The sequence below is a fragment of the Panthera onca genome, chromosome D3 (genome assembly GCF_046562875.1).
Source record: "Panthera onca isolate mPanOnc1 chromosome D3, mPanOnc1 haplotype 2, whole genome shotgun sequence".
NCBI lineage: Eukaryota > Metazoa > Chordata > Mammalia > Carnivora > Felidae > Panthera > Panthera onca.
The window spans coordinates 43,590,216-43,614,810 of NC_138350.1; the positions used below are offsets into that span (position 1 = coordinate 43,590,216).

Genomic DNA, 24,595 nt, shown 5'->3' on the forward strand with positions numbered 1-24,595 from the left:
AAAAATAAAAATAATAAAAATAAAAACTTACTCTCAACATGAAACTTTAAAATTGTTCATTTTAATTTTCAAGGTTATTCACATTTTAATTATAATTCTGATTCTTGAAGTCACTTATGTGGCATCATAAACTAGCATGCCTATTATATCATCACTCAATTTACTGATAATATGGGACAGTAATCAATTCACTAAAAATTTATTTCACATATCCCAAACCCATTACAAGTTTAAAGCATAATTTTTCAGTTGGGTTGTATTCTTTATTCTTTAAATGCTTATTGCTTGTTTTCAGAATTGGTGTTTAAATATGCTATGCCAATAATGCATTACCCTGTTAAAAGTGGCTACAAAATTACATTATCCATTCTACACGAAATTTCACTGAAAATTTACCTTTTTCAGAGCATACTTTGGGTCTTCAGGAAGAACCATTATTATCCTGCCATCAGGATATTCAGCCAGAATTCTTTCTTTTTTCCAACCCTAGATATAAAAAATATGAATGAATTTTGTTACCATATTTCATTTATCATATTCATGTACAAGAAGAAAAATATATTGCTGTGTCTAAAAGTTGCAAACATGGAAAAATATTCTCATTAATGTTTACATGATACAATCAGCTATTTTGTTAAGCATACAATAGGTAAAATGCAAGCTAACTTCTCTATACTACTCACTCAAAAATCTAATACCACAAGAATATTTTTAATTTACCATTTCCCATTTTAAATTAATTTTGAAAATCACACACCAAAAGCAAGCCCCTTAAAATAAGTGATTCCCAGAGCCTGAAAGATAACTCTCCCAGTTTCTTGATAAAAGAACTCTTAAATTCCTTTGGAACATGGTTACCTCCACAAACAAACACTCATGGTTTTATGTCTGGCATGCCAAAGACCTCCAGGAGGTTTTAAATGAACTGATTTGCATGCAGTAGCCCAGTATGTAGTAAGGAATAGTTTTTATTCTTATTGATCACAACTATCAAAGTCACAAGAAGGAGACTATAAAAATATAACTACCTTCTAAGAATCTAATAGGGAAGGAGAAGCTACGTTGTGTGTATCTGAAGTTAAACATACTCAAAAAAAGAGAGGTAATAAACTCTTCTTCAGATCCACACTCGTGGTGATTAATGAGCAGAACCTGCATGAAAAAAAAAACAAAACAAAAACCACTTAAATCTAGTAAGATGGGACTGAACCAGAGGTTAAAACTAGGAGCTTTGAAGTTAATAGTAAGTACAGAAGGAATGAGCTTAACTGGTTGTTCCATTTGCCTTACCCAATCAACTTTACATTTAAAAAACAAAAATAAAAACAAAAACAAACAAAAAAAACTTTCAAGAAGCAGTATGTACTTCTATTAGAGAAAACCATGATCTTCTGAAATCTTTTAAGACTATGAAAGCTCAATAAAACCAAGAAAAAGACAACTACATTTTTTTTAATACTATGGCAAGTTTGAAAGGAAGCTGATTTTCTGTTAAAAAATTTAGAATGGCTTTTTAGGAGAGGGGCAGGATCTTAGGGACAAAAAGTCTAGTAATAAGCTTGGTAAATGTAACAATTTGAAGTATTTAAAATGAGAATTTGTTTAAAAAACAGAGCACCCAAAGATAAAGTAAAATTCAGTTGATTGTAATTATGATTGGTTAAAAGGTTCTCAAGATTTGAAAAGGAGCAGAAACAATAGACACAGAAGTCATTTTTTTTTTTCAAAATAGAAATTAAATCTGAATTTAGGTAAACAATTTTTAAGGAGTATAAAAGACATTACCTCTTTTAAAACAAATTTATATTACTATGTTAAGTTAGGAAAAGCTTTTTAAAATATATCCACTTTCCATAAAATGAAAACAGACTTTTCATCTTAAAAGTTAAACTATAAATTCAATGAAGAACTAGAAAATTTAAGTAACCCCCACTTCTAAAAAAGTCATATCCTGAGCTGAATTATCTAAAGAAAATCTGATCAATTTACCTATTACCTTTAAAACAAAAATATCGGTCTAATGTCATTATATTGCACCATAAACACTAGACAAATTATTTTGTTTTACTGACTTTTTAGTGTAAAACTTTCTCCTGAAACAATTTGAGACTTGCACATTCATGCAGAAATTCTATCACAATTGGATTTGACAAAATTTTGTTTTATATATGACTGTTTCTTCACATACATATAAGCAGCAAGCATTTGCAAAGGGCAGAGTTACTATTTCTCAGGTTTCTAATACTCAGGAAGACAGTGTATTTTAGTGAAAACTGTTCAAAGGTTTTGGAGTAAAAGTTCAGGGTTTAAAGCCCTGTTCTTAGTAGTTACTAGCTATATAACTTGTACAAATCACAAATTCTCTGTTTCCAGATCCAGGCTATGTACAAAATGGCTGTCATCACCTCCATCACTTAGTTGCTTATTAAGAGAGTTGTATTTAAGATAATTCCTCACACAGAGTAGCCACTCAGTAACTTCTATTCTACCTTAATAATGATATCAAACTAAGATCAGTGCCCTACTCTAAGAAAACACAAGTTGATTAATAAAGTCCCCAAAGTTAAATAAACAATAAATTCAAACCACAGACAGATGAAAGAACCAAGTAGGCTAATGTCTGTCAAATAACATACTTAAGACATTTATATGCCTCAACTGTAGTTATCTCTTTCCTGGAGTTAATAACCACATGATCCTCCTGACTTTAAAAAGTTTAGAGGAGATTGTCTGTTGCCTGAAACTGAGGCAGAGGTGAAGGTTGTGGGGGAAGGGTGCATACAATTTACAGGAATAACCAAACAGCCACAGCTTTCCACAAAGATGCAAATTCCAACCCAGTGCATTTACACTTCTCACCTTTAGCTCTAAAATGTTACATACATCCCTCTGGTAGCAAGTAATATTTTCCAAACCCCAAATTTTCTTAATTCACCTATCTGGCTGTGAAAAGCAAAAAGCTTTATATTCCTAATAGCAATCAATGATTATTTTTTGTTCCTTGCCACTGTACTTACTCTAAACTTTAGAATCTAAAGAATGAAAAGGATTTCTCCTCTCTTTCCATTTAAAAAGGGTATTAACTGAAAACAATATACATTAAGTGGTGGAAACACTGATCTATACAATTACCAAAATTCACCAAGATCTGTGCATTTAACTGTATGTAAATTATACCCCAATTTTTAAACCTCACACTAATCACATTCATAAAAAGGCTGAAGGAGAATACCCATGAAAAAAATACTTTGAGAAATAAAAACAACAACCAGCTTTTGAAAAGATTACCAATATTGCAAGAAAAAAAGACAGGGAGAACCTTCAGATTAAAGGAGACTTAAGGGACATGCCAACGAATGCCAATATATGGATCTTAATTCAAACAAATAAACAGTATAGAGAATTATATTTGGAGAGCTTTGAACTCTAAGGGAATCTCTGATAGTAAGGAATTAACTGATTTTTCTTTAAAGGTGTAGTTATCTTTGGGCGCCTGGGTGGCTCAGTCCATTAAGCATCCGACTTTGATTCTGATCATGATTTCACAGCTCATGGATTCAAGCCCTGCATCAGGCTCTGCTGTCAGCACAGAGCCTGCTTCAGATCCTGTCTCCCTTTCTCTCTGCCCCTCCCCCTGCTCGCTCTCTCTCTCTCTCTCTCAAAAATAAATAAAACATTAAAATTTTTTTTTAATTTTTTTTAATTAAAAAAAGGTGTAGGTATATTCTTTAAATTACTACTATGGTGAGGTGCCTAGGTAGCTTGGTTGTTTAAGTACCCAGCTCGTGACTTCAGCTCAGGTCATGATCTCACGGTTCATGGGTTCCAGCCCTGAGATGGGCCCTGTGCTGGTAGTGCGGAGCCTGCTTGGGATTCTCTCTCTGCTCCTCTCCCATTCATGTGTGCTCTCTCTCAAAATACACAAACTTAAAAAAAAAAAGAACTTTTATGGTAAAAATAGTCATCTTTTCATCTTTTAGAAATACAGATTTAAAAATATCTATCAGGGGCGCCTGGGTGGCGCAGTCGGTTAAGCGTCCGACTTCAGCCAGGTCACGATCTCGCGGTCCGTGAGTTTGAGCCCCGCGTCAGGCTCTGGGCTGATGGCTCGGAGCCTGGAGCCTGTTTCCGATTCTGTGTCTCCCTCTCTCTCTGCCCCTCCCCCGTTCATGCTCTGTCTCTCTCTGTCCCAAAAATAAATTTAAAAAAAAAAAAAAAAAAAAAAAACACGTTGAAAAAAATAAAAATATCTATCAAAATGATAATGTGACACCTGGGGTTCGTTTCAAAATAACTTAGAAGGCTGGATGAAAGAAGACTGTCCGTGAATTGTTAATTATTAACACTGGATGATAAGTACATGGGCATTCATTAGTGTATGTGTGTGTTGTATTAAACTTTTTATTTTAGAAAATTCAAACCACCCATCGCCAAAACACTATCAATGGCCTAAGGCTTGTTCAAGCATCATTTATTTAGAAGTGAAAAATAGGGGTGCCTGGGTAGCTCAGTCAGTCAAGCATCCAACTCCTGATTTCAGCTCAGGTTATGATCTCACGGTTCATGGTGATCAAGCTCTGTCAGGCTCTGTGCAGACAGCGCAGAGCCTGCTTGGGATTCTCTCTCTGTACCTCCCCTGCTCACATGTGCATATGCTTTCTCTCAAAATAAATAAACATTAAAAAAAAAAAAAACAGAAGTGAAAAATAATGCAAAACAAATCTAGTCAGCATATCAGTTAGACCTAAGGTAAGGAAAAGGAGTGAATGCAACAGGGGCACAAAGGGGCTTGAGATGCCAGTAATGTTTCTTGTCATATGGGTGTTGACTTTGTCAAAACACCATATTAAGCTGTGTATTCATTATTTGTGTACTTTTTTTTACATGTTGTATTTCACTTGATCTTAGCCAACAGGCCGAGAAGCGATTACATGTTGTGTTTCAATAAAAATTTTAAAAATAAGTACAAAAGCAATTTGAAAAAACATTTCAACAGCCAAGTTTAAGAATTATTATGTATTGAAATAATTAATTTTTAAACCCATCTCTTTTCAAATCATAAGTCTTCAGAAATGAAAGTAAATTAAAATTAAAATTAGCTCTGTCAAAATTCAGTTACATTTGATAGTTACCCAAGGCATAAAGTATAAAAAAAAAACTGCTGGAAAACTGCAGAAATTCCAATGCAGTGTATAAAAAAATTTTGAGATCAGACAGGAAAGCTAAATACCGTCAAGAGGTCAGTTCTTCCTGATTTGATCTACATATTCAATGTAATCTCAATCAAAAACCTCATCAAGTTATTTTATGGATACTGACAAAATGATTCTAAAATTTATATGAAAAAGCAAAAAGGGTAGAACAGCCAACACGATACTGAAGGAGAGGAATAGTCAGAAGACTGATGCTACCTGACATCCAGACCCCTTCCAGTGGCAGTCTGGGAAAGGAGCGGCAGGCACCATGTCCAGCCATGAAGGTGGCATGAAGTCAGTCCCTGAAGCAGGTCAAGGAGATGGATGAGATGAGGCATTCAAACAGAAAGAGGAGTAGAAGAAACTCAAGGAGCTAAAGCAAAGGCCGTGGGGAGGGGTCTCCTGGCCACAGGTGGAATTAAGAAATCTGGCAAAAAGCTGTTCCTTGTGTCTGTGGCAATGGTGATACTTATTTCTATCCCTGTTTAAACATCTGGATTCCTTTTCATACCAGCTGTTGCTATCTACAGTTAGAATGAAATGTTTCTTAGATTCTATTGTACATTTGAAAATAAACTTTCGGAAAAAAAAAAAAATCAATCATTAAAAAGAAGACTTACTACAGGGGCGCCTGGGTGGCTCAGTCGGTTAAGCGTCCGACTTCAGCTCGGGTCATGATCTCACAGTTCGCAGGTTCAAGCCCCACACTGGGCTCTGCGCTGTCAGCTCAGAGCATGGAGCCTGCTTTGGATTCTGTATCTCCCTCTCTCTCTGCCCCTCCCCCATTCACACTGTCTCTCTCCTTCTCTCTCAAAAATAAATAAAACATTAGGGGCGCCTGGGTGGCTCAGTCGGTTAAGCGTCCGACTTCGGCTCAGGTCACGATCTCGCGGTCCGTGGGTTCAAGCCCCGCGTCGGGCTCTGGGCTGATGGCTCGGGAGCCTGGAGCCTGCTTCCGGTTCTGTGTCTCCCTCTCTCTCTGCCCCTCCCCCGTTCATGCTCTGTCTCTCTCTGTCTCAAAAATAAATAAAACGTTAAAAAAATTTTTAAAAATAAATAAATAAATAAATAAATAAATAAATAAAACATTAAAAAAAAAGAAGACTTACTATAAAGCTACAGTAATCAAGACAGTCTGATACTGGTGAAAAAAGAAACAAATACATCAGTGAAACAGAACAGAGAGTCCTAAAATAAACCTACATAAATACAGTCAACTGATGTTTGATAAAATAGCAACAACAGGGACAAGACAGTCTTTTCAACAAATGTTGCTGGAATGATTGGACAGCCACATGCAAAAAAAAAAAAAAAAAAAAAAAAAAGGATCTAGATACCATACTTCAAACCCTTCACAAAAATTAACTCAAAATGGATCACAGACCTAAATGTAAAAAGCAAAACTGTAAAACTCCTAGAAAATAACAAAGAAGAAATCCAGATAACCTTCCATACGGCAATGTCTTTTTAGATACAACATCAAAGGCACAATCCATGGGAGAAAGAATTGATAAGCTGCACTTGATTAAAATTAAAATTAAAACCTTCTGCTCTGCAAAAGACACCATGAAGAGCATAAGAAGACAAGCCACTGACTAGGAGAAAATAATATAAATGAGTAGCTGATAAGGGCTGCTATCCAAAAAGATACAAAGAATTCTTAAAACAACAAGAAAAAAAAAAACACCCAACTAAAAGTGGGCCAAAGACCTGAACAAACACCTTACCAAAGAAGATATAGAGATGGCAAATAAGCATATGAAAAATGCTCCACATCATAAGTCATTTAGGAAATGCAAATGAAAACAAGATACCACTACACACCTATTAGAATGGCCAAAACCCAGAAAAATGACAATACCACACTCTGGCAAGGACGTGGAGCAATAAGGAATCTCATTCATTGCTGGTGGGAATAGTAGAGCCAATGTGGAAAACAGTTTGGCAGTCTCACAAAACTAAACTTACTCTTACCATACAATCCAGCAATCACACTCAGTATTTATGAAAAGGAGTTGAAAACTTACTTCCACACAAAAGCCTGCACCTGTACATGGATGTTTATAGCAACTTTATTCATAACTGCCACAACTTGGAAGCAATCAAGATATCCTTCAGTAGATGAATGGATAAATTAACTATGGTACATGCAGACAATGGAATACTATTCAGCACTTTTTAAAAAGAAATGAGTTATATCAAGCCATGAAAAGATATGGAGTAACTTTAAGCGCACATTACTAAGTGAAAGAACTCAGTATGAAAAAAAACATATACTGTATGATTCCAACTGTACAGTATTCTGGAAAAGGTAAAACTATGAAGACAGTAAAAAAAGATCAGCAATTGCCAAGGGTTAGTAGGAAGGCAAGGATAAAAAAGGAAGAGAACAGAGGATTTTCAGGGCAGTGAAAATATTCTCTATGATACTATAGTGGTAGATACAGGTCATTAGACATTTTTCAGAACTCAAGGAATGTACACCACCAAGAGTGAACTCTAATAAAAACTATGGACTTTGAATAATGGTGTGTCAGTGTAGGTTCATCAATTTTAACAAACATACTGGTGTGAGGATACTGAACACATGGGGTGGGGGTTAATATATGGGAAGTCTCTGTACTTTCTGCTCAATTTCATTATAAACCTAAAATGGAGCTTAAAAAAAAAATAGTCTATTAAAAAAAAAAAAAAGACCATAAACAGAATTAGGAAATGATATTCCAAAATCAAGAAGAAAAAAGTCAATAGAAACAGGTTCAGTGATGACCCACATATGTGAATTAGAAAAACTTTAAAATTTTAGGACACCTGGGTGGTTCAGTCAGTTAAGCGTCCAACTCTTGGTTTCAGCTTGGGTCATGATCTAGCGGTTTGTGCATTTAGACCCTGCGTGGGGCTCTGCACTGCTTGGGATTCTCTCCATCCCCTTTTCTCGTTCCCTCCCCTGCTCGTGCTCTCTCTCTAAAAATAAATAAATAAACCTAAAAGAAAAATTAAAAAATAGAAGAACTTTAAAATTTCCGTAATAAATATGTTAAAGATTTTAAAGGACAAGATGGACAAACTATGTGAAAAAGATTTCAATAGAGAAAATGAAACTCCCAAAGATGTACGTATATCCTGTGAGAGAAGGATTAGAATTATCTTCATATGCATAAAGTAGAATATATCTCATGGAGAATTTTAAATACAAACTGAAGAAAATTCACTGGTATATGATGATCCATAATAATGTCTTACAAATGGTAAGAAAGAGAGTTAAATTATTTTCACTATTTTTCTAAATGAGGAATGAACCACTTTAGCACCTAAATTTAATTAGGTATATAATTCTATATGCAATCCTAGTTAACAAATCTTTAATTGCTACAATGAATTCAAATTTGGACTACTTTTTACATTTTGAGGTACATTACTGCTAGTTTTATTTTGCCTAACTTGTATCAAATATATCACAATATATTTCATGTCCCCAGTTGAAGATTTAAGTTTTAAAAGATGGCTGTAGGCACCATAGAGAAAGACTGTAGGGAAACAAAACTGGAAGCTGGGAAACCAGTTAGGAAAGCATTACACAAGTGGTCAAATGATGACAGCTTGGTTTTGAGAGGAAGCAATGGACATGACAGAGTGGGAGGATTTGGAATCTATTTTGAAGGTGGAATTTACTAATGGGTTGAGTATAAGAAGTGCAAAAAGAAAACTGAAGGATTATTCGGAAGTTTTCAGTTTAAGGAAATGAGTTACAGGGTGGCACCACTTCCGGAAATAGGGAAAAGTAGAGAAGAACAGATTAAAGAAATGTTTGCCACTAGATACATTATAAATTCTCCCTCCTGAGAGTTTATAAGTTCTTTTTAAAAACTGAAAAACTGGGGGCGCCTGGGTGGCTCAGTTGAGCGTCTGACTCTTGATTTCGGCTCAGGTCATGATCCCGGGGTCGTGGGATCAAGTCCCACATCGGACTATGTGGCCTTCCATTCCAAAGCAAAATTATTTTCTAAGATTTGGAAGTCCCGCTCCCATCCTATATTTATATACCACAATACTCTAAGTATTTAAGATGCAACAAAGTAGGAGGCACCTGGGTGGCTCAATCAGTTTAGCATCCAACTTCGGCTCAGGTCATGATCTCATGGTTCGTGAGTTTGAGCCCTGCATCAGGCTCTGTTCTGACAGCTCAGAGCCTAGAGCCTGTTTCCGATTCTGTGTCTACCTCTCTCTCTCTGCCGCTCCCCTGCTCACACTCTGTCTCTCTCTCTCTCTGTCTCTCAAAAATAAATAAACATTTAAAAAATGTTTTTTTAAAAGGTTCAACAAAGTAGAAAAATTAAAAATCAGGATCAGAGAAGAGAGAAACAAACTTGATATATAGCCTTATCTTTAAGCAGAGACACTCAACGAAACTCAGACCATTCTCTGACCTCTCAGTCCCTCCTACAAATATACCTGCTCCCTATTCCAGTGATGCCACAGTACAGTTCTAAGGGCCAGTGCTACTTTGCTTCAGATTCCTTTTCCATTCCCAAGATTTAAAAATCTCTATTCCTGCTCTATTTACTTCTCTTTAACACCCAGTGTCCTCTTTCCTAATCACCTTCAAAAGGAATACAGAAAAAGTATATAGAAATAAATATGTATTCAAATTTCACATAAAAAAATTAAAGACTCAGCAAGAGTTACTGGGTAATTTTTAACAACTATTTTTTTAAGTTTATTTATTTGAGAGAGAGTGCACGTGAGCAGGGGAGAGGCAGAAAGAGAAGGAGAGATAGCATCCCAAGCAGGTTCCGAACTGTCAGCACAGAGCCCGATACAGGGCTTACCTTATGAAGCGACTGAGCCACCCAGGTGCAATGATTCTATACATTCTATACATTATGCAAGTTTCACAAATGTAGCTATTATCTGTCACCATACACTATTACAATACCATTCATTATTATTCCCTTTGCTGTACCTTTTATCCCCTCCCATGAAGAGGAACAACATTTTTACTTTGATGGTTTAGTATTACAATGCTGGAGAGTGTGGCTCTGTAGCCAATCAGAAATCTGTCAAATCTTCCTTCAGTTGTTCTGATCATCGATTTTCCCCTTTTCTACGAATGCCCTAATAATCCAACACCACACACACCACATACACATACTACTCTCTCCTTATATGTCACTAAAATATTATTTCTCTCCCTACATTCTATCAAAATATTATTTGATCATTATTTAAACTTAACTGTATCATTCACAATTCTCAAAATTCTTCAACATCTGAAAGAACAGAAAGAAAAAAGGCCAAAGGGCATCAAAATCAAAGTATCACAATCTGATTTGATGCATTTTTCTAATCTTACTACCTACAAAAATCTGATTCAGTAAAAACAAACAAACAAAAATTATTCATTATTCCCCACACAGATGTTAAGATTTCTCATTGGCTATACTATGCCATCAATCACAGATGACCTCCTTTTGTCCATTTAAAAAAAAATTTCAAGTCTTAATTTTTCCTCACCGATGAAAACAAACCCCTCTTCTGATCACTGCTTTACCAAATTATCACTTCCGAACTGCAAAGCTAATTTATAACTGAATTTAAATAATTAGTATTGACTTACTGCTTTAGTAGTTACATAAATCTCTTGCTAACTTTTCATTTCTTTCAGGTTTTGCTCCTAACCTTGAAGGCAAGGGCATATCCTATACCTCCGAGAGTAGAACCCTCCACAGAGCATTTATTCAGTCAGGTGTTAATTAATTCAAAGGAGATAAGGAAGGATAGAGGACAAAAGGATTAAGTTAGAAATTTCTCTGCAAAGAACCCAAATACATTACTTAAAGTTCAAAATATAACTGAGTTTTGGATAGGCTCCAGGCCTGGCAACATTGCTCACTGCTCTGGGAAGAATTTTTCCCGCTTTCTTTTCACACCTTTAGTAAAGAGTACCTCAGTTCAACAAGGGAAATTGAAGTGTTTCTAAGTGTAAACCAGAGTCCAGGCTCCCCCTGAAGCATTAACAAGTTCCTTCCTAAACAGCTTATAATAAGTTAGATAAAAAGAATTTCCTCACATGGTATCCATGAGGCAGATGGGGTACGGAATAGAGAGCATCATCATTCTTTCCCCTACCCCCAAACCAAAAAGGATAAAGAAAAAGAAAATATTTTTGCCAACCAAAAAATAAAAAAATAAAAAAAATAAGGCTCTTTGGGCATCAATTTCTATGATAACTAAATAATTTAAATATCATTTTGATCTTTTGTAAAGGTCTTTAGCCATTCTTAACTGTCACAGATTATTACCATATCTAAGAGAAAATTTTTATCCAAAGGAAAAGCTATTTATTTCCTTAAAAACATTTGATTAAAATTTAAAAAGTAAAACTCTCATTGGGTCTAACTTATTCTATTTTCAAATGGTCTTAAGTAGAACAAAACTTTATTTCCAGTCCCCAAATATTGTCATTTAAAGTTAATTAAAGCCAGAACACCAAATGACTTCTTTCTATGTGCTTCTCTCCAGGAAACATAAACAGATAAAATCAGTATTAAAAAAAAAACAGATGTTTTCTCAAACACTTAAAAAGTGATTAAACTTTAATTATAACTCAATTTTTAAAAAGGAAAAAAAAGTGCTTGATGCAAAAACACAACACTAGCCAACACTAGCTGCCCCATAAGTGTACAATAATGCAAAGCACCATACTAGGTGCCCAATAAATGTTTAATGTCCCAATCCAAAATCGAGAGCTGTGATCACAGGAGAACATCTTCAACATAACATGTATGTTTTTATCCTCTCGCCATACACTACATAAGAATGCTACAATGTTTTGGAGGAGTTTCTATAGTCTTAGATTATGTATAATCTGCATTTGAAAACAGCAAAAGAAAAATATTGATCTTGATGTTAGCAAAGGTCGGCCAACTGCTAAACTCAATTCCTTCTCTTGAGCTTATTTCAAAAATAATAAAATAACCCATAGCTCTGTCCCATCAAAGTGGTGGGGTGGGAGGAGGGGTAGGGCTGGGGTAGGAATCAATCTTCCCTAAGTTGCTACATGGCTTGATAGCTTTTCAAGAGCCAGAATTTGTTTAGAAGGTAATGACTCCACCTTGTTCCATAAACCAGCTTCCCTCAGTACTGTGGAAGAGCAGAGTGCGTATTTCCTGATTAACTACTTTTTCTCTCAGAAATTAAGAAGTTCCCTTAAGATGAGGAATTAAGTCTTTTAAACCTAATCTTCTTACAATTTTACAAAAGCGATTACAAGAATCAGATGATGTAAAATGAGAACTTCTATGAGACTTATGTATATTAAATGAAATGTTTTTGCCCCATAGTATTGTATACTTTAGCTATCTGATAGAACTATTTTTCTCAAGTTGTAAGAGCATTAATATAATAAAATTGGAAAGTACAAATTTCAAACAACAAATCAGTATCTAGCTATAGATACTCCACGTCCACACAGTTCATACTGCATTTAGTTAAGTGACAGAAGGGGGTATGTGTGGCAATAGCAGATAAAATAAGGAATATAAAGAATCACCACAGTAAAGACCCCAAAAAGAAAAAAAAAAGAAAAGATAAGAAAACTCTACGTATCTTGCCTAGAATTAATTGGATAAATGAAACAACATGAACCCTTGAACCAAAGATAAGGGTAAGAATTTAACTGAAGCCAATAAAGATCTTTTAAAAAATCCAACATCTGTTGCTTATGTAAAAATCCATATGAAATGAATTGGTGATCTCAGTTCAGATATCCTGGAGGTCTTATTAATGTGAGTGTACAGTACTGAAGGTAACATGTATAGGAAAAAAATAGATTCCATTTCAGATATAGGTAAACGGCAATTACATTAAATTACTAATTTCACAAGATATCTGAAATGGTTCAAAATGATTAAAACTTTGCAATTTCCAGAAACTGTTAAATAATACCCATCGTGTCTCAAATACACATACACTAAAATACATATACTAAAATGTACTTGCTTTGTGGGATTTTTTTTTTAAGTATACAACAAATTCTGAGATCTTAACCTTTAAGAATTTTTTTTTAATTTTATAAAGAAAAACTCTCATGATAGCAAAAAGAAGGTAAATAAAAATTCCAAAACCATCTATTTGGTATAATATATATCACTATCAGTCCTCAAATAAAAACTTGTGCCAAGCTATTATGAATATTAAAAAGGCTTATCAACAGTTAATAATAATCACTAAAGAAAAATTTTTAAATACTCAAATTGAATAGCATTATTTGTTAGAAGAGATGAGGTATAATAACTACTTTAAATATGTACCTTAAATTAAAAAAAATCCCACAACACAAGCCAGCCAGAATAAAGTTAGCTGGTTTTATGTTCGGCTTTGTTTTAAAATAAGCCAGTATACATACTACCAGGGTTTTGTATATATTATTATTTCCTAAAAAATTTGTCAGTGACTTAAATTTGGCAATTCATGTCTTTAAGATGCTGACCTAATTATCTGCATTTTAGAACTCATGAATTTCACTTACCACATATTTTACAGCACTTATAAATTGGTTGTGGAAGAGCAGATGCTGTGTTTCATCTTCTGGATTTGAAGCTGTGTAGAGCATGCCACAAACATTACAGGAAACTGCTCCAAATCTTTTTTGTCCTGCATCCTATTTATAAAAAACAAACAAAAGGTTTTTCCCTCCCAAAGGAGTAATTCAGCTTCTAAAGCTATAACGGGAACATCAAGTGAGAAGTATTTAATCTACAATGAATAATGTTCAGTGTTGATTAACAAGTAAGATGTTAAACTGTGAAATCTAATGTGTAATTTTATTAAATCCTTAATTTTAGTAATCTGACCACTCACTCCACAGCATTTAATAGCAACTAAGAAGAACTCAGAAGTATCTTTTAACACTACTATCTTAGTCCTAAATCCCTCAACAGGAAATACTCTATAAATGAGAATGAAGATGTATTTTTATATCTGCAATAATTACACTGTTAAAGCTTAGTCTGTGTTTCACAGACTCCTTTTTTAATGTCTTAAAAGTATGTTCTCTTTAATGGTTTTATTCTAGTTTATAAATATTAAAAAGAATATTTTGATGTTACCAAAAACTCATGAGAAAAGGTAATATTAATTTTTCTATTAAAACAGTTAATTATTAAAAATTATTAACAGTAATTTATAAATTTTTTTCATATTGACTAAGTACAAGTACAATCATCCATTCTCCAGTAATTCACTTGTGCTATAGAACTGTAACTGTTTACAAAATGTTTTCTTTCTTGTCCTTATTCAACAAGAAATTTTCAGCAATATGATCTAAATTTAAGAATAATAAACTAATAATCCCTTTACTCTTTCTATTCTAAAACTGTACAATTTGAATTACTAAAAAAAAAAAAAAAAAAAAAAAAAAAAAAAGATCTAAGATAACAGCATCTCTAGTATCTTAGAACTAGGATCAAGTAGGGGTATCTTGGTGGCTCAGTTGCATGACTGTACGACTCTCGATTTCAGCGCAGGTTGTGATCCCAGCATCATGGGATCAAGCCCTGTGTGGGGGCCCCGTAGTAAGTGTGGAGCCTGCTTAGGATTCTCTCTCTTCTGCCTCTGCCCCTCTCTCCTGCTCACTCTCTCTCTCTACAAAAATAAATAAGTAAATAAGTAAATAAATAAATAATAATAAATAAGTAAATAAATAATAAATAAGTAAATCTTTTAAAAAAATTTTTTTTATAACTGTGGCAAAAAATATATATATAACAATATTTGCCATCTTAATTTATTTTTTTAATCTGAGAGAGAGGGGAATACACAAATGGGGGACAGGAGTAGAGAGGGACAGAGAGAATCTCAAGCAGGCTCCACGCTCAGCACAGAGCCCAATGCGGGGCTCAATCCCACGTTGTCCCACCTGAAATCAAGGGTCAGACACTCAACCAGCTGAGCCACCTAGGCATCCCTACTATCTTAATGACTTTTAAGTGTACAGCTCAGTAGTTTTATTATATTCACATTGTTCTGTAACCAATCTTCAAAAGTCTTTTCATCTTGCAAAACTGAAACTCTAAACCAATTAAACAATTGGTCCCCAATCTACCTTCCTTCCCAGCTCCTAGAAACCACCATTCTACTGTCTCTGTAAGTACTCTAGACACTCACAGCAGTGAAATCTTACAGTATTTGTCTTTCTGTGACTAACTTATTTCACTTAGCTTAATGTCCTCAAGGTTCAACCATGTTGTAGCATGTCAGAATTTCTTTTTTTAAGGCTGAATCATATTCCATTGTATGTATACACATTTTGTTCATCCATTCATCCTTGATGGACACTTAGGTTGCTTTCACCCTTTGGCTATGATGAATGATGTATACCAGTGTACAAATATCTCTGCAACCAAGCAGTTTTCATAGTATTGAGCAAACTTTTCTTCCTTGGTTTCCTAATTGGTAAATGGGAGATAATAGTAGTACCTACCTCATACTTTAAAAACTGAGGCCTAACTAAGTTAATATGAGTGGAGTACATGGAACAATGATTTAGCTGCTATCCTGACCATTAACATCATCATCCTCATCAACTCTAGACCAGAACTGAATAGAAATGCAATCCACAAATTTTAAATTTTCCAGTAGCCATGTTAAAGAATGCAAAAACAGGTGAAACTAATTTTAGTATTTTATTCAACAAAACATATCCCAAATACTTTAACTTCAACATGTACTAAATAGAAAAAAAACTTATCAGTGAAATACTTTACATTCCCTTTTTTATACTAGTCTTTAAAATGCAGTAACTATGTTTACACTTACAACATATCTCAATTCTAATGAGCCACATTTCAAATACTCAACAGCTACATGTGGCCACCATATTGGACAGTGCTGCTCTATATTCTACTAGTCTAATCCTGTTTCACTACCATACTGATTTAACAACAGAAACATTATTAACTCTAATGAAACTTTCCCGATTAACCTTTCCCAAAAATTTGCAGACAATTCTTACAAAGTTATTCTCCTATATTAAAGTTAGAATCAATAGTCTACTCCACCAAATCCTACTGATAATGTTGACTGGAAGTACATTAAATTTTCCTATTATTTTGGGTTCCTTCATTTTTTTTTATAGTGTGCTCGCTTACTCAAATTAGGTTTTTTCATCAATCAAAATATCTCTTTTTCAACTTGTCACCAAACTGTATTTAAGTTCTATTTCAAATTAACTACTGGTTTATCTTCCTGTAAAACACAGTTTAAAAATTATAATATACACTAAAATACAGATATTTAAAATCATTTTATGTATTAAGCTCCATGTTATTTTAATATTTAAACCAACTACTAAAACAAAGTACATCAAACGACATATTAAAGAAAGTAACAGATCTGGGGCTCCTGAGTGGCTCAGTCCATTAAACACCTGACTTTGGCTTAGGTCATGATCTCACGGTTTGTGGGTTTGAGTCCTGCATCAGGCTCTGTGCTGACAGCTTAGAACCTGGAGCCTGCTTCAGATTCTGTGTCTGTCTCTCTCTCTCTCTCTCAAAAATAAATAAAAATTTTTTTAAAAAAGTAACAAATATAAAGTATCAATCTGTTGTAAATAAAACTAAGAGTATGGATATTTTTTATTTGTTCTAGGAGGAACTCACTACTGGGGTTCAAGTTGGGGGATTTCTAATGATACCAGGAATATTTCCATAATGACGATTTATGGTGACAAGCCTCTTTGAAAAAAAAGCAATGAATTTATTCTTTAACAATGTGCATAAGAAAGGTGATTATAACAACACTTCACCAAAAAGGTCAAGTTGGATACTTACTATGATCAACTGTTTTTCATCAACTTTCTCTGCTTCTTTTAGTTTCAAGTCCTTTGGAATTGTTATCTCCAAATGGGAATTACACTTAGGCCAAGAATGATTTGGTGGTGTCTCCCTTTAAAAAAAAAAAAAAAAAAAAAAAAAATCACACTATTAAATGTTATAGAGCTATTACCACTTCAAAGCACTAAAAATAAAAAAAAAAACTTTCTCTATATGACACTCACAAATCTCAATTCCAAGGGGGGTATAAATAACATTTTAAAAATCAAGGGGAGAACACCCAAGAAAATTACTGATTTTCAACAAATAAACAAAAAACTGCTGTACTATAGTTTGAGTAAGTTTCAAGTTTTTCATAGTTTTAGCCATCTGAGTCAGTACAATTTGTCCTAAATACTGTTTTTTAGTAATCTGTAAAGCAAAGTAAGTCAGATTTAATTTAATTTTGACATTAAAGACAGAACCAAGTGCTTCTAAAACACTTAAAACACTTTTACATGTTGATAATACCAGCACCTCAAGGGTTTGCAGAAAAGTGAATTCTCAAAATACTGTTGCTGAAAGTATAAAAAGACACACATCAGACAAAAATATGGCAATGCAGGATAATTCCCATAGCTATTAATTTATCCTAGATATAGCAATACAAACGGGCAAAGATGCATATGTTTATTAAAGAACTTTTTTGGACAGAAATAAGAAACAACCAAAATGTCTATGAAGTAGAGAATTGTTAAATAAACAATGGAATATTCACACAATGAAATTTAATGCAGATTTAAAAGAATGAGGTAATTAAGGTAGAAAAGATGCCCATATTACCCTAAGGGGGAAAAAAAAACTATAAAACATATGTATAGGCACAGAAAAAGTAAAATGAAATGAATACTTATGAAAATAATTTTCTTTCTACGTGAAAAACCAGATTATTAGCACAACTTTTTAAGGAAAAATATCCCAAACTCAAAAGTTGGAAGTATAAAATCCTAAAGTTCTGTTAAAAACAAGGCAACAGGTCCAAAATGTAGTTGCTTATGCTAAGCCCCACATTACCAAATCAAGACTTAGTTTTGGCTCTTCTAGAAATGGAATCTTTAACCAGTCAATCAGGAATCATTTAATCAGCACTAGTTAGATAATTTGCCCTAATGATAATCTGCCATTCCCCCTAAAGGAAAGTAACTTTGCAATAATCAACCCATTTTTTCCACCAGTTATAACTTTCCTTAATCCCACTCCTTTCTGCCTATAAGTCTTTCATGTTACAGCTCCTTGCAGCTCCTTTCTATCTGCCACACTGAATGCTGCCCAATTTGAATTGATTTTCAAATAAACAAAAACTGTAAAAGCCTCAGTTTATCTTTCAATTGTTCCTATATTTACTCTTGTATTAAACTAATGTCTTACCTGTTATCACTGGTCTTAGATGTTTGGTTACTGAGTATAGTGTGTTGTTTGGGAGTTGAACCTGTAATTTAATCAAGAAGATGAGTTAAACCTTAAGCTTTGTACTAGCTCTCCATCTAATAGTTGCAAATCATTATGAAGAAAAAAGAATACACTAAATGTTTTATTTTTTTAAGTTTATTTACTTATTTTGAGAGAGAGAGAGAGCATGTGAAAGGGGATAGGCAAAGAGTGAGAGAGGGAGAGAGAGAATCCCAAGCAGGCTCCATGCTGTCAGCCCATGTTGGGGCTCAATCTCACACACCGTGAGATCATTACCTGAGCAGAAATCAAGAGTCGTACATTTAACCAGCTGAGCCACCCAGGCAACTCTAAATGTTTTCTTTTTAATGAAACCATTTGATAAAATTAGGCCCCCTTCCTAGAAATTACTCTTCAGAAGTATAAAAGTTCTACAGAGTCACAAAGAAATCCAATGGTAGATTAACAGTTTGCCTCTAGTTTCACCAATTACTAGCACTGAACAACATAGGAAATTGTATAAATGCCCGTATAATTATATAATCTCTACATGGAAATAAATGGGAACACCTCTTCGTTTAAAAAAACCCTGAAGTCTCACAAGAAACAGTAAGTGTTGGCAAGAATGTGGAGAAAAAGGGGCGCCTGGGTGGCTCAGTCGGTTGAGCGTCCAACTTCAGCTCAGGTCACGATCTCACGGTTCGTGAGTTCGAGCCCCACGTCAGGCTCTGGGCTGATGGCTCAGAGCCTGGAGCCTGCTTCCGATTCTGTGTCTCCCTCTCTCTCTGCCCCTCCCCCAGTCATGCTCTGTCTCTGTCTCAAAAATAAATAAACATTAAAAAAAAAATTAAAAAAAAAAAAAGAGTGTGGAGAAAAAGAAACCCTCGTGCATGACAGGTGGGAATACAAATTGGTGTAGCTACCGTAAAAAACAGTATGGAGGTTCCTCAAAAAATAAAAAATAGAATTACCATATGATCCAGTCATTCCACTATTAGGTATTTACCAAAGAATACAAAATGCTAATTTAAAAAGATGTTTATTGCAGAATTATCTATAATAGCCTAATTATGGAAGCAACTCAAGTGTCCATTGATGGATGAATGGATTAAAAATGTGGCATATATACAATGGAATATTACTCAGCCATCAAAAAGAATGAAATCTTGTCATTTGCAACATGGATGGAGCTAGAGCGTACAATGCTAAGTGAAATAAGTCAGTCAGAGAAAGACAAATAGAGTACTATATGATCTCACTCATACGAAAGAATTTAAGAAACAAAACAAAGGAAAAAAGAAACAAATACTCTTAAATATAGAGAACTGGTGGTTACCAGAAAGGAGATGAGTGAGGGATGGATGAAATAGGTGAAGGAGATTAAGAGTATACTTATCATGAGCACTGAGTAATATACAGAATTGCTGAATCATTGTATTATACACCTGAAACTAATATAAAACTGTATATTATACTGTAATTTTTAAAATTATAGTTTCTGAAGTTTTAATATTAATAAATAACGCAATAATTCATTTTATTTTCTAAAAAATAACTGCATTTCTCATATTTATATTGTGCTTTCCCTTCCTCCACGAAAAGTTTAAATAATACGTAATAGAAGAAATTATCTGACTTCAGTATACCACTCTAAGTATTTCCTTTAGCAGAGAGAAACAAGAATGAGGAATTTGGAATTTCTTTCCATATGCCCTTGTGCTTCATCTGATAATGGTGAGCAAATCTTCACCCAACAGCTCAAATAATGTACTGTCAAGGATGTTTTCAAGGTTACGAAAAAAATCTTTGTATGGTATAACTGCACAAATTGCAGAATCTATTTAATTTTTTATTTTTTAAGTAAGCTCTACCAACTGAGCCAGTCAGGCGCCCCTGCAGCATTTGTTAAATCCTTTCAAAGACAAAATCACTAGGGGCGCCTGGGTGGCGCAGTCGGTTAAGCGACCGACTTCAGCCAGGTCACGATCTCACGATCTCGCGGTCTGTGAGTTCGAGCCCCGCGTCAGGCTCTGGGCTGATGGCTCGGAGCCTGGAGCCTGTTTCCGATTCTGTGTCTCCCTCTCTCTCTGCCCCTCCCCCGTTCATGCTCTGTCTCTCTCTGTCCCAAAAATAAATAAAAAACGTTAAAAAAAAAAAAAAAAAAAAAAAAAAAAAAATCACTAAGATGGAAAACTGAGTAACTCAGGATTGAAGATAAGAATCTGAAGTGGAAAAGCACAAATAATCAGCTGTATTTGAGAAATAAGCTTCTACCACTAACTTAGGCAATTCATTAAGACATACTTCTCCAGAAAGTAAGTTACAAACAAAATAAAAGATTTAAGACAAAGACCTTCTGGTAGCAAGTCAAAGAGTCATATTTAAGTACTTTGTTTTTTCTTTATTTTAGAGAGAGAGCATGAGCAAGGGAGAGGGGCAGATACAGCAGGGAGAGAGAGAATCTCAAGCAGGCTTCACACTCAGCGCAGAGCCCAATGCAGAGTTCAATCCCATGACCCTAAGATCATGACTTAAGCCAAAACCAAGAGTTGGACACTCAACTGACTAAGCCACCCAGGTGCCCCCATACTTAAGTACTTTAAACAAGGTAAGAAAGAGAAGCAATTCTGCCCCGAAGAATGGTGATAAAGATTTTTAAAAAACAAAAGAAGAATGGTGATAATTACACATTTGAAAAACATATGCAATATGGTTCAGAAGGATTTAACTGGCCTATTTGGTAGTCAATATTGTTTCCTATCATACTGACAAAAATATCTCTGAACACTGAGAAAACCAAATGATAGTTTCAAAGTTTTACCTGGAAATTTATTCTCTCCTGTATCAACTTTTGCTTGATTGAGTGAAGCTGAAACAGTAGAGGTATTTCCCACGGGATTGTTTTGAAGCTTGGATTCCAAACACAGACTGAAATTCTGAACATACAACATTCAAATTGTTACTACTTGCTTTCATATCAATCTTTGGGACTCATCCCAAGACACTTTCAGTGAATGCATACTAAGAAAATTTAAGATAATACTTCATAGTTGGGGTAATTCACACTGATATGCTTTAAGAGTCTCTTCATGATCTCTCCCACAACCACCCTCTCCGCATCAGCTCCCATTATTCCCCTTCATGCTACACCGAAGAACTTGCAAATCCCACAGATATATTTTGGTTCTATACTTTTTCTGTTTCATCCATCTAAACCTGCACTGTCCAATAGAGTAGCCACTACCTCACCTGACTATTGAGCACTTAAAATGTAGTTAGTATGACTGATTTGAGATTATACTGTCAATATAAAGCACAGATTTTTAAGACTTATTACAAAAAAGTAAAATAGGTCTACTTATAAAATTATATGCTGAAATGAAAGTATTTCTATATGACAGGTTAAATAAAATACTTTAATCTTACCAGTTTATCATTCTTTTTTAACGTGGCTACCAGAAAATTTTAAATCATGTGGTTCACATTACACTTCTACTGGATAATGCTAATCTAGAACCTCTCCCCCTGTATAAATTCAACCCATTACTTAAATATTAACCTCTTCTATGAAGCTTTGCCAAGTTTCTCCATGCCCTTTTCCCAAGTTTGGAATAATTTTCCATCTTCTTCACCTCTACCTCTTTCATGTCCTTATTACTATTTTCAATTGGTTGTTTTTGATTCATCTTCTACAACTTTTTTTTTAACGTTTATTTATTTTTGAGACAGAGAGACAGAGCATGAACAGGGGAGGGTCAGAGACAGAGGGAGACACAGAATCTGAAACAGGCTCCAGGCTCTGAGCTGTCAGCACAGAGCCCGACACGGGGCTCGAACTCATGGACTGCGAGATCACGACCTGAGCCGAAGTCGGACGCTTAACCGACTGAGCCACCCAGGCACCCCAAGCTTCTCTAACTCTTAAGAGCAAAGATATTCTATTCATTTTTGTATTCCCAAAATCCCCCTAAATCAGAACACTATCAAAGGTGATAATAACTACCAAAAGAAAATAATATTCCAAGCTCTATCCAACATTGGCTGTATCTGTATTGTGATTATTACACTCAACTATGTAACATTATTTTGAATATTTTTGAAAAAGTGAACAAGTTTTATCACTGACAAAGCAGAAAAATTAAAAACAAGAGCAATGACTAATTAATCTCCATTAAATAGGAAGGAATTTAGGAAGTTACTGGCTTAAAAAAAGAATCACAAAATAATTGGGCTTTAAAATTCATAAAGTTCAAATAATTTAAATTCAGCCCAAAGAATTCAGAGAAGCCCTATCAAACATCATCATTTCTCAGTACTGCTGAAACTGACATCAAAATTACAAGCAGCCATAGAAAAAGATTTCATATGATACAGGGTTTGTTTTTATATTCTCCTTCCTCCCCAAGTATAAAATGGCTACATTCTGAAACCAGACAATCTCAGTTTAATAAAATTTTTTTTTTTTAACGTTTATTTATTTTTGAGACAGAGAGAGACAGAGCATGAATGGGGGAGAGTCAGAGAGAGGGAGACACAGAATTGAAACAGGCTCCGGGCTCTGAGCTGCTAGCACAGGGGCCCGATGCAGGGCTCGAACTCACAGACCGCGAGATCGTGACCTGAGCCGAAGTCGGCGCTCAACCGACTGAGCCACCCAGGCGCCCCAGACAATCTCAGTTTAAATCCTAGCTCTACCACTTAAATGTCACTCAGGTAAAAGTTACTTAAATTCCTAAGTCTCATTCCCCTCACCTGTAATATGTAGATAATAATAGAAACCATAGCGTAGACTATAGTGATAATTTTATGAAGCTCTCCTCTGACTAACAAAGAGGCAGTGTTAACCAAAGGCTATTATGTCATTAACCAAAAGCTGCTGTGATGGTTGAACAAAGCTGCCACAATTCTTAGTGCTTATGAATAAAGAGAAATCTCTTAAGTGACTGCTACAATGTAAATTCTTTAAAGGCAGAACACATTTGTCTTCTGGAGCCTAGCACAAAATCTTGGACATAGCAGGCACTCAACTATGTCATGAACTAACATAATTACCACATTCCTGATCACTCTGTGAAAGTGATTGCATCAGTGGTATTGGTGAAAAGAAGAGAAACAACCTAAAAGTGCTTTCAACTTGCACAAAACCAAGTTAGCAAAAAACAAAACAAAAGAAAAACAAAAACCACACACATATATACACAAACTATGCTAGCATTTATGTAAACATTTAAAACACAAACAGTGCTAAGTATTCTTTATGGATATACATAAATAGTGAAATCATAAAAACAAAAAAGGAAAGATCCACACCAACTTCACAAACTCATTTTAACTCTGGGAAGAGAGGTGAATGGAAAGAAGAGGGAGATAAGGTCTTTTCCTGTATCTGTAACATACTTTTCTTATTTTAAAAGACCTGAATTCAATAAAATGTTGGTTTTTTTTTTTTTTTTCAAATTTGGGTGGTAAACAAGAGTATGTTAAGTTTCTATAGTATTCTGAATGTTTAAAATAGTCAAGAATTTATAAATGTAAATAAAATTTTTAACACAAGTTTCATAGGACAGTTTCTCATAATGCACCTTGAGAGAAACTGTATAAATCCAAAGCACATTCCAATAAAAACAGTATTACAGGTCAAAATAATGTGGTCCAAGTAAGCATCTCTATTCTAGTACTCCAAAGGATTACATTTCTTATTCTTCGATATAACTGTCCACAAACTGAGGGTTTCTTTTTAATTTTATTTTAATTGACACACAATGTTAACATTAATGTCAGGTATACACATAGTGATTCAAAACCTCTCTATACATTATGCTATGCTCACCATAAGTGTAACTACCATCTATCATCATACAACACTATTACAATACCAGTAACTATATATTCCCTATATTGTACCTTTTATTCTCATGACTTATCCCACAAACTGAGTTTTGACAGGCATTTATGCAGCAAGGAGTTAGAAGATAAACTCCTGAAGATATATACTCCAGGAGAAGATACACCTGGACTATAGCTATCAATTTGCTGACAAAACATACCCTGAAAAGAAAGCCACTCCATCTCTGATGTAAACCACCCTTGTTACACTACCAGTCACTACTTACTTCTAATTACTGTCACTATTTGAAT

General features: G+C 34.6%; 1 protein-coding gene across 7 annotated transcripts in view; it reads right to left on the bottom strand.

Moving 5' to 3' along the window:
- ESCO1 (establishment of sister chromatid cohesion N-acetyltransferase 1) overlaps positions 1 to 24,595 on the bottom strand; it is a 77,630-nt gene that overhangs the window by 12,919 nt on the left and 40,116 nt on the right. For 6 of the 7 annotated variants that reach the window (XM_060613420.3, XM_060613418.3, XM_060613419.3 and 3 more), the window contains 5 exons: positions 21,279 to 21,393; positions 18,437 to 18,497; positions 17,027 to 17,141; positions 13,726 to 13,857; positions 397 to 486 (listed from right to left, as the gene is read on the bottom strand). In XM_060613420.3, the coding sequence (XP_060469403.2) occupies positions 397 to 486; positions 13,726 to 13,857; positions 17,027 to 17,141; positions 18,437 to 18,497; positions 21,279 to 21,393 (513 nt within the window). Of the gene's footprint in view, positions 1 to 396; positions 487 to 1,028; positions 1,153 to 13,725; positions 13,858 to 17,026; positions 17,142 to 18,436; positions 18,498 to 21,278; positions 21,394 to 24,595 lie in introns of all 7 variants that reach the window. The other variant, XR_009604300.3, reaches the window with a different exon arrangement.